This window comes from Apaloderma vittatum, unplaced genomic scaffold, assembly GCF_000703405.1.
Source record: "Apaloderma vittatum isolate BGI_N311 unplaced genomic scaffold, ASM70340v1 scaffold1799, whole genome shotgun sequence".
Taxonomy (NCBI): Eukaryota; Metazoa; Chordata; class Aves; order Trogoniformes; family Trogonidae; genus Apaloderma; species Apaloderma vittatum.
Window position 1 is genome coordinate 51,377 of NW_009733339.1, and position 13,460 is coordinate 64,836.

The following is a 13,460-nucleotide window of genomic DNA, read 5'->3' on the forward strand; positions in this document are numbered from 1 at the left end:
ATGCTCAGTTCCCGCAGAAGCACATTAGTCAGATGAGGGACAGTACCATGGCACAGTATGTACTCCAGCTAGCCTAGTGCAGGCCTCTTGGTCACTTCAAGTGAGACATTTCCCCTTCTAGTGTCACTGTTTCTCTCTTTCCAGAATGTTGAAACAATGCCATGGCATCAATGACGCTTTTCACAATCTTCCCTGAATATACTCCTTTCTTCTGGAGTCCGTTTGAAGGCGAATTTTCTGCTTCTGGGATTAAGGACAACTACATAAGTTCTGGCCATGCCAAGTTGGTTTGGCACCTAATATATATTTTTGAGATTCACAGGGTAGGCTTTCTAAATTGTAAAGTTGAATGCTTCTGTTCCTAAATTGCCCTTTGTCTGATATTTTCTCTGTATGTACTTTATTCTGGAATTTGCCACATGGCTTGAGTCATAAACTCAGAAATAGCTTTCTTTGGTCTGCATGAGGGTAAGTAATCCTGCTGAAAGGGAAAAGCTATGTATGGGACACAATAAAGTGAGCAGATTGTGAGGATTTAGTTCTGTGAATTTTCACATGAGAATTACTAAGGAAGAAAATTGGTTAGTTGATTTTACCACTAGTGTATCATAAGTGCTTTTTGTATTGACTCTGAATTAATCTTACGGTATTTTTATTATCCATGGTGGGAGAATTGAAAGATATTTTCTGTTTGACTAGTTATGCTTTTGATGTAAAATCTTTTTAGTAGTGCTGATGCAGTCATTTCAGCAGTAACACTGAACTGTAAATAGCTGAAAGAAATCACACACACTTAAATAAGGTGGAGTTGCTCACTATGAAAAAATTCCTGTCGGAAATAAAATTCTAATTTTGTTGAACTCCTTGAATGACTCTGTATGCAGTCACCTAATGGCAGACCCTCATTGGAGGAGTAAATTGAAGAGTAGGGAATGCCAGAAGACTGGTAGGAATAGGGAGAAGTGGTAAGGAAAATGAAGCTGATTCATGAAATCTGCAGAATCTACTTCAAGTATAATTTATTTATTTATTTATTTAATTGCTTTTAAAAAGCTAGTGTATTAATTAAAAGACCATTATAAAGTTATTAAAAGACTAATATGGGTATTTCTATGTCTTGACACAATCATAGATAGAAAGAAGTGGGCCACATTGCACTTGGCAAGAGAAAATATGATTATATAGTTTCTCTCTGTGAAATCAAGTGTTGTAACGGGGTGGTTTTTTTCGTAAATGGTTTAGTAGGACCTGCAAGAGTAGTAACTTAGATGAAAATACTTACATCCTGAAATATTCATGTAGTAGAGTGTTCATGAAATCAACAAACAGGAAGCCTCTTGGAAGGAAAGAAGTCCTCATGGGCTTGAGGAAATAAAGAGAAAGGTAAACAGAAGGCAGGTATATAGGCTCAAATAGTATCACTTAAATTTAACACTCATTTTAAATATTTATGCTGAAACCATGAAGTTGGGTCCAACAGATAATTTGAACTACCGGAGATTATATAGATTTGAAATGCCATCCAGAGCCCTCTAAACCCACTAAAAACTGGAGGATGCTGAACTGTCAGACGTAGTGTTTGTCTGAAGAGGATTTTTGACCTGTTTTTCACAGGGATGTTAGTGCCTTCCTTGGGATCTCAGGATGATATGTTCATCAGGAGCCAAATCTCTGAGTCTTGTCCTAGGTGTTGTCCCCTACTGTGACTGCCGCTTACTTTCCTGCTCAAAGCCTTCGTTTTGCAACTTGACTTTCTGATAGGAGTCTCCTGCTTTTTTTGTGGGATCTCTTCCCCATTATGATGGTCTAGTGTTTCATCAGTCTTTAAAGCAATATGAAATGCAGGTTAATTCTGTTCTCTGCCTGATAGTTCAAAGCCCCATCTGTCACCTCTTTAGCCATCTGGTTATGCAATCTCTTTTGGAAGCTCTCCATGATTCAGAAGGATGCAAGGAGAGCCAAAACAAGGCAAGCATGTCTTTGTTGTGGTTGGGGTCACTTAACTGGGAGAGAACTGAGTCTTGGTTTCTGGTTCTTTCTGTCAAAACCTGTTATTATTTTTAATACAAATAGATGAAATGGCACTACTCCCTGCAAGAAAGTTTCAGTGAGAGGGAGATCCTTGTTTTTAAGTATCCTGTTGTTAAATACTTAAAGCTTGCATATGTTCTGTTGGGAGTTAAGTTGAAGCTTTTACTTTCTCTAGGTTTGTGTGAGGAAAACTAAGTCCTTTCTTAAAATGCAGTTCCTAGTTCTTTGAAGTATGTTCAGTGCAGTAACTTGTCTGACACTTATCTTGAGTTGCACCGACAGTGCATCTGAGGCAGGAATTACTTGTAACTCTTTAGATGATTAGATATCCTATTTACCACCTATGATGGAAGATTAATAGAAGGACAAGAAATGTTGGCAAAATAAAAGATGTAGTGTGCTTTTGCTAGTGTTGTTTGCTCGTGGGTCTCTTACAAATTCTGATCATGTTTACAGAAATCAAGAGAAAGCTTTACCTAGACCATTATGAAATTCCACAGGTGTGGTGCAACATTTTGAAAACGTTTTTTTCCTCTAGTCAGATAAAGACAGCTGACTATGTAGCATAATAGAAGAGCAGAAATGACAGGGAATAAGTATACAAATTGATTACGTTTGGCATGAAGAATTAATGTTCTTCATTCACACTACGTTTAAATGGAGAGGAAGGCCAATTTGTTATTTAGATTACTTTACGATTTAACAGTGGAAAGAATGGAAATGAGATTAAAAAAAAAAGCCTGCAAAATGAAAGGGAAACATGGCATGCCGTAACCTACTGCAGGATGAACTTATTTAGTGAATTTAGCTTTTTCTTTTTTCAGTTGATAAATTATGCAGGACCAGGATTTGATATTTTCCTTTGTTTCTGATTATGAATGAGTTAATTATTTTCTGTGAGTTCTTAAGAAAGGTGTTTGCTTTAACTTTAGGTTCTAACTATCTAGAAGCACGGTAAGGACTTTATCAATTGGCAGAAAAACTACTTTATTTTGGACGGAACAGTTTTCTTAATGTTAGCAGACAGTTAACGACAGCAATTTTGTGCATCCTTTTGCAAACCTGTGGATCTGGTTCCTTTTGGTCCAATTAAGATAACCTAGGAGCTTCATGCTGGCAGGTAATAATCCTCACAGCCAAAAATCAAAGCCAAGGGTTCACTTGGTCCAACATTTTCTGGCTATGCTGTTTCTCCCTAAGCTCCCATTCGTAATAGTGAGATATAACAATGACATGTACCCACTAAACAGGATAAGGATTTATCTTTGCATAATTATTATAAGTCCAGGTATGCTTTCCAATGAAGAGCAAAATTTTAACTGACTTTTTAATCGTTTCTTACCAAAGATAGTGTTTTTGGAATAGGCATTATCTTGCCTGAACATACCTATATTTCCTCCTTTTATTCAGGAGATCTGTTTAAAGTTCGAAAGCATTTCTGTTCTGCTCGTATACTTCCATCTGCAGGAAAATGACATTATAGGTATTGAGCATCTGCATTAGCTCAGTTCACAGAGCATAGAAATCACATCACAGTGGCGGTAAAGACACGTCATGGTCACAAGGCAGTAACTCCTCCTAACTTTGCTGGTGAAGGGGCCTCCCTTAGGGCTTTAGTTCAGATAAGGGCACCTACTTTTGAAGCACATCTAATCACTTTTACTTTTACCATGGTCTAGACCGTGCTGAGGCCTGGTCTCACTGTATTCCCTTTGAGAGAAAGTAAACTGCAAGATGTATTCCTGTCCAACCTAAAATTGGTATCAAATCAAAGCAACCCCCACCAAGACGTGCCTGGTCTGAGACATCACGCTTTTAGCACTAGTCGATTTTTTCACCAGAATTGCTACGCTGTCATGGCACTGCTTGTTAGCATAGACATAGCTGTATAGCACCCAAGAATATTAAAGAACAATTCATTTTTTTATATAATTATGTCATTTTTAGCCCTTAAATGTTATCAGTATGCCCACACCCTCATGTATGCTTCTATTTTTGAAAGCCACAGAGGCATTCCCCTAGGTTGTACATTTGTTAATGAAGGTAAAGTTTGACCTGTTATGTTTTTAAGGAAGTCTGTCTGGCTACATTTCCATAGCTAAACCCTTTGGCTATATGGAATGGCCAAAAAATTTCTGAAAATTTTATTAGGTACTGAGATGCAGTGCCAATCTCAAATACAGGATCCATTGAAAGAGTTCTGGTGATGCAGAATTACTGCAAACTCTTTTCCACCAGCACTGCTCCTAGTGACAAGGCTCTCCCATAGCTTGAAGCACAAGCAGGGACAGGCTGACTCACTGTTATCCCCAATCACCTTCCTCTGATCATCATCACCTCTGGAAATCACCTGTACGGGTACTGTCAAAGGACAGGGTAGAGGTGGAGCACTAAGTTTTGCACACAAGACTCCTGCAGGATACACGTGTTTTCTACTTCACTACAGCAGTGCAGTGATGGGCCTATTTTCTTAATTACTGAAGAGTAAAGTGGATTAGTGAAAGACCGGTTAGGGAACTGCTGTTTTCCCAGTGAGGGGAGAGATTAGCAGCTATTCTCTGTGGTGAGAGTAAAATTGTTACCTTGCATGGGAAGGCAAAGCTACAAACCTGTTGGAAACTACTTGTATCTCTTCCAGTAAAGCAGCTCAGGTGGTGACTAACCATCTAGATCATAATTTTCGTAGCTATGATTTTGCCAAACTAAACCACTGTCAGGAAAACCTGAAAATTTTCCATGTGACCTCTTCGCTTCGTATGGATTTGAGTTGACCTTTAAACTGAGATTATGTAATAAGTGTTCGGCTGTATGGAAAAAACCAAACAAACTAATCTGAATTTGAAGAGAAGCAAAGGACAGTCATGCAGGATAGCTTTTGACTCCTTTACTGAAAAAGTCATTCTAAATCCGATTAGCATATCAATGCCTACAAGGTGTAGCCATCTTGTTTCATACTTCCCTTGCTGCCTTCTAACTTTTGCAACAAACAGGACCGGGGAGGGGGCGGGGAAAGGGAAAACAGTTCATAGTCATGGAATTAAAGACAGAATAACAATACGAAGATTCCTTACTACTGAGCACTTAGTTTAATGCCATCTCATAATTTTAATCCAGTAAGAAATTTCTGTTGCTTATATATGTATGGTGTCAATATGCTCTTCAGAGCAGGAGCTGGTACATCTTAAACTGCTAACAAGTTTTCTTACTCACTTTGCATAGTTGTTATGGTACAAATTTTATTATGTTATATACAATTTCTCAATCAAGCATTGCTTTACTAGTGAGTTTCTCAGCGTCATCTGAGTGTGCCTTGAATTCAATTAAAATTTTGAGCAAAAAGAAATACTGAGAAATAACTCTAAAATGTTTTCACTAAACTTCTTTAACTTTTTGTTTTTACTTACATCACTCTACAAATTTTCTAAATTGAGTTATTCTTTTTTTGTTGTTTGAGAATTCTTTTTTTTTGTGTAAAGAAATCTGCAACAGTTTTTATATGAACTATGCAAAATCTTTCACAAAGACTAATTTTGTTTTCAGTTTAGCATTTTTTTTTTTTCCGGAAAAATATTTTTTTCTTTTTCTAGTTTATTGCATTATAAGTGAACATCCTTTTAAAAGTCTATATGGATTTTTGTCTGATACCTGCATGGTGTTGGCATCCATTTCTCTGTTGAATACATCCGTGTGGTGAAGGTCACAGAAACAGTTCTGTGCTAGAGAAATATGTGCTGGGAAATTAAAATGCTGGCATATAAAGCAAAAACTGCACTGATGCACTGATAATACTGCACTGATGCAGTATTATTTCATAAAGTTTTCCAGTGAGTTTTCTTTTAAGAAAAACAAATATTCTGTGACCTCAATGTGTAGGAATATGTCTGTAGGTGTATATTATACACACACATAGAAAAAAAAAAAAGGTATACCTGAATCAGAAGATCATCCAATAGCTTGTACATGCTGCATTGTCTGGTGTACACGTGCTTTATAGAGCAAAAGCTCCTTTGAAGCCTTGTACTCATCTTTTCCCCTAGATGAGCAAGGTCCTGTTCCTAGGCAGAAATCTTTAAAGCACGAAGCTGCCAAAACTAACACCCCCCAAAAAAAAAGAGAAAAATGCAGGCAATTCTAACTAAAAGGATTTGGTCAAATAGCTAACTTCCCTCCCCTCCATTTCCAGATAGTGAAAAGTATTGCTCTATAATGAAGATCATTTATCTACTAAAGGACTAGAAAGCTGGGAAAAGCTGAGTGTGTAAATTCTGTAGGTGTAGCTGAGCAGCTGAAACTGCAGCTGTTAACCATGATCAGTGCTGTAGTACAACCTGTTAATAAATCAGTATAGTTTTAGCAATTTATTTATTTATTTCTTTATAGTAGAGAGTGTGGTTTTGTCATCCAACTAATTTCTAAAGCATATAAGCAAATTTTGCTTTCAGGATAAGTTCATCTCTAAATAGTGAATCTGGGCAGGTAAAAATATTGAACAGTTGTGAAAATAGGAAATTAGAATGGAAGTTCTCTTCCTTTATCTTGGTTTAAATATGGTTCAGGTAAATTTATGGTTTGTATCCCTACCTCAGTTCTTTTTGAACAACATATTTTTCAAAACCATTATTTACAACTTATTTTCTATAACTTGTGATAATTAAGATGAAATAAATACAGCAAAAGGCAAAGATGCACAAAATTCTGATTCATTACTGAAGGCTGAGCAGTGTATTACAAGTTACCTGGCCCAAGCCTTTTAAAGATATTTAAGCAGTTAGCCAACAGTCTGCTTCAATAGCTGTCAGGCACCCACATATCTTTAAAAACTGTGATTGTGAGTTTAGAAGAAATTTCTTTTAAGCTAATTTCTTCTGGCTAAACAAATAATGAAGAGCTAAATTGCACCAAAGAGCATTCAAGCTAATGAAAAGCATGCCTTTGGTTATTTTCTCTGGACTTTAATTCCATTTGAAGTTTGTTTTTATTCTTGTTACATATTTCATGGTTATAAGCTAGAAAAGACCATTAGATTATTCAGTTCAAGCTTCTGTATAAGTTCTTAATGTCACCCTGTCATGCGTTTAGCTTGTAGCTTCTGTACAACAAAAGCACAAATAGAATGTATAATTCATATAGTGTTTTTCTTCTACTAAAGAATACTTCTATTCATTTCCAATTTGCAGTGTCACTTTATCTGAAGATCCCAGAGGAGTTTTAGGTCTGTATTTTAGCTCTTAAAATAATTTTAAACAATTCTGGCAGTAGTAGGAAAAAGGCTCTTGGGTACATAGCTTAGTTGTCTAATTTCTAAATGGCTTAAATGCTAAGCATGTAAAATAAATTATGTATAGCTTGAATTTAAATGAACAAAGAATACTAAGTTTCCTTTGGGAAACAGCTTTAATTTAAAAAGAAAATGATGTTTTTTATGTAAGTCTCAGCTGGGAATGCATTTGTTAGCAAAATAGCTATTTGGTGTTTCGCAAATTTAGTTCTGCTTAAGCTACAGGCTCAGTGAGAAGTCAGCATACAGCCAGTTTCCATTTAATACCTAAGCCACTGATGTCTTTAGCTTGGCTGGGTTAGTAAAGAGAAAACGGTAAATTGCGTTCTACTTATTTATGATTCTATGAGTCTGTTAGAAAACATGTCTCAAACAATGGATGTATGCAGGGTGGGAGTTGTGGATATTTTCTTCTGCACTCCACTCCCATGGGGTATAAGACGCTGTACGGGTACCACTGCAAACACTGAAACTTGGCTTTTGTGTCCCAGGTGTCTGGAGCTTTGATGGGTTTTTTTTGGTCTCTTTCTTTCTATATGTTCAGCAAAGCAACTTTGTTCTGCTTTCCCATTATTGTAGATTTAGTTTCTCATGGCTCTAGGCCACACCAAGGAAGAACAGTGAAGCCGCTGGTTTTGATCCGTAGATCTTTGGGTTAGACATGAGAATTTCCTCCTCCCTCTGCTTGTAGACTTGGCAGCCCCAGTGCTGTGCTGCAGCTGCTCTTGCAAGGGTGTCTCTGCCAGGTTGTCTCCTGACACGTGCCAGGTGCTCCTGTGCCATGGAGAAGGTTTCCCTTCTTCCCTAACCTGGCTGGTAGGAAGAGAATCTCACCACAGGGTCTTCCCCAGCTCTTTTCCTACCCCAAGATTGGTGCGGCCTCAGCTCTCTCCATAAAAGGGTGGGTTGCTCCTCAGACGTATTCAGACTCTTCTGTACACACGTATCTGAGGGTGGATTTCCTAAGTACTGAGTTTCTAAGCTCTGAGTTTCATTTGTGTGACACCAAGATCTCTGCTGTTGTTGCTACTTCTCTACTTTGAAATAACATTTGTTAGGCTTTTTTCTTTCTTTCTCTTTTTTTTTTTTTAAGCCTTACATGCCAGTTTGATGCTGAGGACATTCATTAGGGCTTGGGTGCTTTGTTTTGTTTTTTTGGGGGGAGATGGAAAGGATTCAAGGTGAACCTCCTTAACTTCGGATGCTTGGTTACGCCTTCCACTTACCATACAGCTTTCTCTGCTTTCACGGAGATGCTTGCCAGTAAACTGTCATTTGTTCGGGTGAGCAAATGTTTTCCTGATGTGATCAGGAATCTGGAAGAGGGCAAGATCACCAAGGCATTTGGACATGTGTCACAGAAGAAAACCATCTGGTTGTAATGTTAAGACACTGATCACTTTATGCAAAACCCCAATGGGAAGAGCTCTGTATCCCGTTACAAGATAATGAGAGTTCTGGGACCAACTGCTATTTTAGTGTCAGCTGTAGTTCTTGTTTTCCCAGATAATGCAACTGTCTGCTTCAAAGGGACAGTGAGGCATGACAAAGAGGAAGGACCATGACTTTTTAACACCAAAAAAGTGTGTACTTGATTTTGTTTGTTGTGCTATACACATGACTTCAGAGTACTCAAAACTGTTCTCTAATCCTTCTAACCATGTAACTCAAAAGAGGTATCCTAGGAACATTTTGTACTGGATATTTCCAGGCTGGGTTAGATTCTGCTAATTCTGAGTATTTTATCTGCATTACTTACAGACCAAGAACTGTTCAGCTCTTAGAGCAGTGGTATTTTTCTTAAAGATTTTGCTATGCATAAAAGGGAAAAACAGTGTCATTTCTATTGATTCGTCTTCAGACCAGATAGCAAATTCAAAGTGAAATAACTCAGAGAAGAGAAATTACTAAGTGGCAGAAGTAAACAAGGAATGTGTTCCCGGGCCTCAATCTGAAAGGTCATGTACCTGGTGTCTTATGAATGCCAAGTTTGGAAATGAAAAAGCAGTGTAAATAAACCAGAGCCTTTTCATTGCTGGTTGGCAAATACCCTGACTGGCTCTTGCTGTCCTTCCCGTCAGGATCTGTCACTGTGAGGGAGATGATGAAAGTCCTCTCATCACACCATGTCGCTGCACAGGGACGCTGCGCTTTGTTCACCAGGCCTGCTTGCACCAGTGGATTAAGAGCTCTGACACGCGCTGCTGTGAGCTCTGCAAGTACGACTTTATAATGGAGACCAAGCTCAAACCTCTTCGGAAGGTATGGTGCTTTTGATTTTAATTATCCTCAAATGTCAAATGGCCAGAATGCCTGTGCAAAGTACTGGCCCAATTAAAGAAACATCTGCCTGTCTCAAATGTCTTTGTATTTGCTCTTGTTAAATCAGTCCCGGTGATTTTATTTCTGCATTTAAGTTAATTTACAGCAGCAGAGGATTTTGACTAAAGACTCTCTTTCAGCATACATGCAGTATAAGTGCATGAGTAATAGTTTTTTAGATGTTTTTTATATTCAGCTGTTTGGTTTTGGCTCCTCTACCTATTTTTTAAGCCAGAAGGAAATCTTACTCATCATGTTTTGCTCCTGTATAACACAGACCAGTCCACTCGCTAATTTTCATGTTCAGCTCATAACTTCTAGTTGAAAATGATGCTTCTAGCAATGTGGAGACAGCAATTATGAAGTAACACAGTCAATCAATTTAGCTGCATCTATTCTAACTGTTACACTTGTGGGCAAATTAATCATTCATACATTGAGATTAGTTAATGGAATCCCAACTACAGGGTGACCTTGCACCCTGAAAGTCAAATGTATGTTATCTACACTCATCTGTTTTTCAGGATAAATCAGTTTAATGGTACACAGATTGACAGTATAGGGAAGGTGAAGAGTTTGTTAAACATATATGGAGTTTGCTTTCTTTGGAATGAATAATTTCTCCTCTAATTTTTCTCTAAAGATGCTTTCATTCTTTTGGGATTTTGTTGCATCTTTGAAGCTTGAGTCAATGTAGGACAGGACAAGTTTTGATTTAAAATAAATTTCAGTGTGAGAGCCCTTGAAAAACATGTAGACACTAGTAGCCTATAATTAGTATATGCAAACATAGTAGGGTTTTGATGGCAAAGACATTTTGGTTTGCCTGCCTTGTAGAGGTAGCAGCAGTTCAGATAAAGGAAAGCAAATGGAATTCCTTCTCATTTCCCAGAAAGAGACATTTTCTAGTAAGTCCCTGATGATAAACCACTTTTGAAGAGCAAATTGGGATGGATTTGACAAGTAAAGCTTGTGATAGGAAAGGACACAGTTCTCAAGTGCCAGGTATATCTTGCCAGGTAGACTGGAAATTGAAACGGATGTAAATAAAAACCTGATGGCTAAAAACTTAATTATATTGACTTAGGATTTAGTAATTGCATGAATTTTAACTAATGTGACAGGAAGGAGATAATTGTATAAAACCACCTGCCTCCAGTATATCTTTGGGGGATTTTTTTGTATATGTGTTTCTATTCTCAACACAAATTACTTTAAACTTCCATTTAACAAGTACTCTTGCAACAGCCTCTTTCCTCCAGAGAATGTACAGATAGTACTTTTAACAAAAGCCTTCTCATGATTGCACTAGATAATAGAACATCTGTTTAAAAAATGGGAACAAAATATATAGCATCCAAGGAAGAAGAAAAAGAATGAAAAATGTGATTGAGTCACCATCCCTGGAGGTATTTAAAAGATGTGTAAATGTGGTGCTCTGGGACATGATTTAGTGGTGGACCTGACAATGCTAGGTTAGTGGTTGGACTCAATTATCTCAGAGATCTTTTCCAACCTAAACAATTCTGTGATTCTATTCTATGTACATAACTGCTGATACTAATCAATAGTAGGCAGTTTGCTGACTGACAGGCACTTTACTAGACTGGTACTTTACTAGACTGACAGGCAACTACAGGCCAGCCAGTCTCACCTCTGTGCCTGGCAAAAGCATGGAACAGATCCTTCTGAAGGCTCTGCTGTGGCATATGGAAAATGTGAAGGTGATTGGTGGCAACCAGCGTAGCTTCACCAAGGGAAAATCCTGCCTGACAAATCTGGTGGCTTTTTATGATGGAGTAATAGAATCAATTGGCAAGGGAAGAGCAACTGATGTCATCTATCTGGACTTCTGCAAGGCCTTTGACACTGTCCCACATGGCATCCTGGTCTAGAAGTTGGAAAGACGTGAATTTGATGGATGGACCACTCGGTGGATAAGAAACTGGCTGGAAGATCGCACTCGAAGAGTTAATGGTCAATGACTGAATGTTCAAGTGGAGACCAATGACAAGTGGTGTCCCTCAGGGATCAATACTGGTACCGGTACTATTTAACATCTTTGTTGGTGACATGGACAGTGGCATCGAGTGCACCCTCAGCAAGTCTGCCAATGACACCAAGCTGTGTGGTGTGGTTGACATGCTGGAAAGGAGGGATGCCATCCCAGAAGGACCTTGACCTAAGAGGAGGGCTCAGGCCAACTCATGAAGTTTATCAAGGCCAATTGTAAGGTCCTGCACCTGGATTGAGGCAATCCCAAGCATAGATATAGGCTGGACAATGAGTGGATTGAGAGCAGTCCTAGGGAGAAGGATTTGGACGTGTTGGTGAATGATAAGACCAATGTGAGCCAACAGTGCACCCGCAGCCCAGAAAGCCAACTGTATCCTGGGATGCATCAAGAAATGTGTGACTAGTGGGTTGAGGGAGGTGATTCTGCCCCTCTACTCTGCCCTTGTGAGAGCCCACTTAGAATACTGTGCCCAGCTCTGGAGCTCCCAACACAAGAAAGACATGGAGTGATTGAGTGAGTCCAGAGGAGGACTGCCAAGATGGTCAGAGGGCTGGAACACCTCTCCTATGAGGACAGGCTGAGAGATTTAGGCTTGTTCCATCTGGAAAGGAGAACGTTTCGGGGAGACCTTATAGAGACCTTCCAGTACTTGAAGGGGGCCTACAAGAAAACTGGGGAGGGACTTTTTACAAGGGCCTGTAATGATAGGACGAGAGGTAATGGGTGGAAGCTGGAAGAGCATAGGTTTAGCCTAGATACAAGGAAGAAGTTCTTTACCCTGCGGGCACTGAGGCACTGGAACAGGTTGCCCAGGGACGCTGTGGATGCTCCATCCCTGGAGGTGTTCAGGGCAAGGCTGGATGGAGCCTTGAGCATCCTGGTCTACTGGGAGATGTCCCTACCACGACAGGGGAGTTGGAACTAGATGATCTTTGAGGTCCCTTCCAACCCAAGTCATTCTGTGATTCTGAGACTTTTAACTGTGTGCATGTGGTCTTTGCCACCCTCTCCCCCCTTCTTTTCAAATTGAAAGAAATTAACGCAATATTTGCAGATATAGAGTGATAATGTATTTTATTCCAGTTTGTCATTTCTTAATTGAATGATTACCACCTATTTCAGTTTATCATTGGTTCTCAGTTATGTTTTTGATTTCTAACTTAGGAAAGATTAGCCTCTTCTTTCAAACAGGATGTTTTTGTTGCTACTCAAAGCAGTACTCAGATGTAGTTTATTTGCCTGGCAGTAAATGCTGGCAGTGCTAACAAATACAGTGCTAACAAGTATTTGTCTCTAGAGTAAGGACCCAGTGTATAATTATAGATGTTTTCTTATAATATACATCGATTTCAGAAACCAAAAAGAAAGTTTCCAAAGATTTTGAAGCTGAAATTATCCTTTTTGCATTTATAGCATCCAACTGTGACACCCTTCATATATTGTATTAAAGTAACCAAATTTCTAATAAATGTATGCACTACCATCACAATCATTCACAAATTAATGAACACTGAACAGTTTTTGAGAACCTGTTTTGTAAATCGAGCATTTTGACAGCTGTATCAAAGACAAGGTAATGGAGGAAAAAGTGATTCTCAAGAGACCTGTCAAGTAAGTGCAGCTGATGGATAACTTTCCACCCCAACATCAGAAGTGAATTGAATCTTCCTAAGTCTCTGGATTCTCATAATGGCAAGAGCATTATAAACAGTGGCAGTTATATCTGAAAACAAAACAATTCTTGTCAGCTTTGTTGTATGTTGAGTGGAAACAGAAAAACTGACCAAAAAAAATTGTTTATTTTTCTAATAA

At 38.6% G+C, this 13,460-nt stretch overlaps 1 protein-coding gene across 1 annotated transcript in view; it reads left to right on the forward strand.

The window, feature by feature from the left end:
• The window catches only part of MARCH1 (membrane-associated ring finger (C3HC4) 1, E3 ubiquitin protein ligase), a 33,950-nt gene that overhangs the window by 4,000 nt on the left and 16,490 nt on the right, over nt 1–13,460 (forward strand). The window contains exon 2 of the mRNA XM_009875829.1: nt 9,391–9,571. Within this exon, the coding sequence (XP_009874131.1) occupies nt 9,391–9,571 (181 nt within the window). The remainder of the gene's footprint in view (nt 1–9,390; nt 9,572–13,460) is intronic.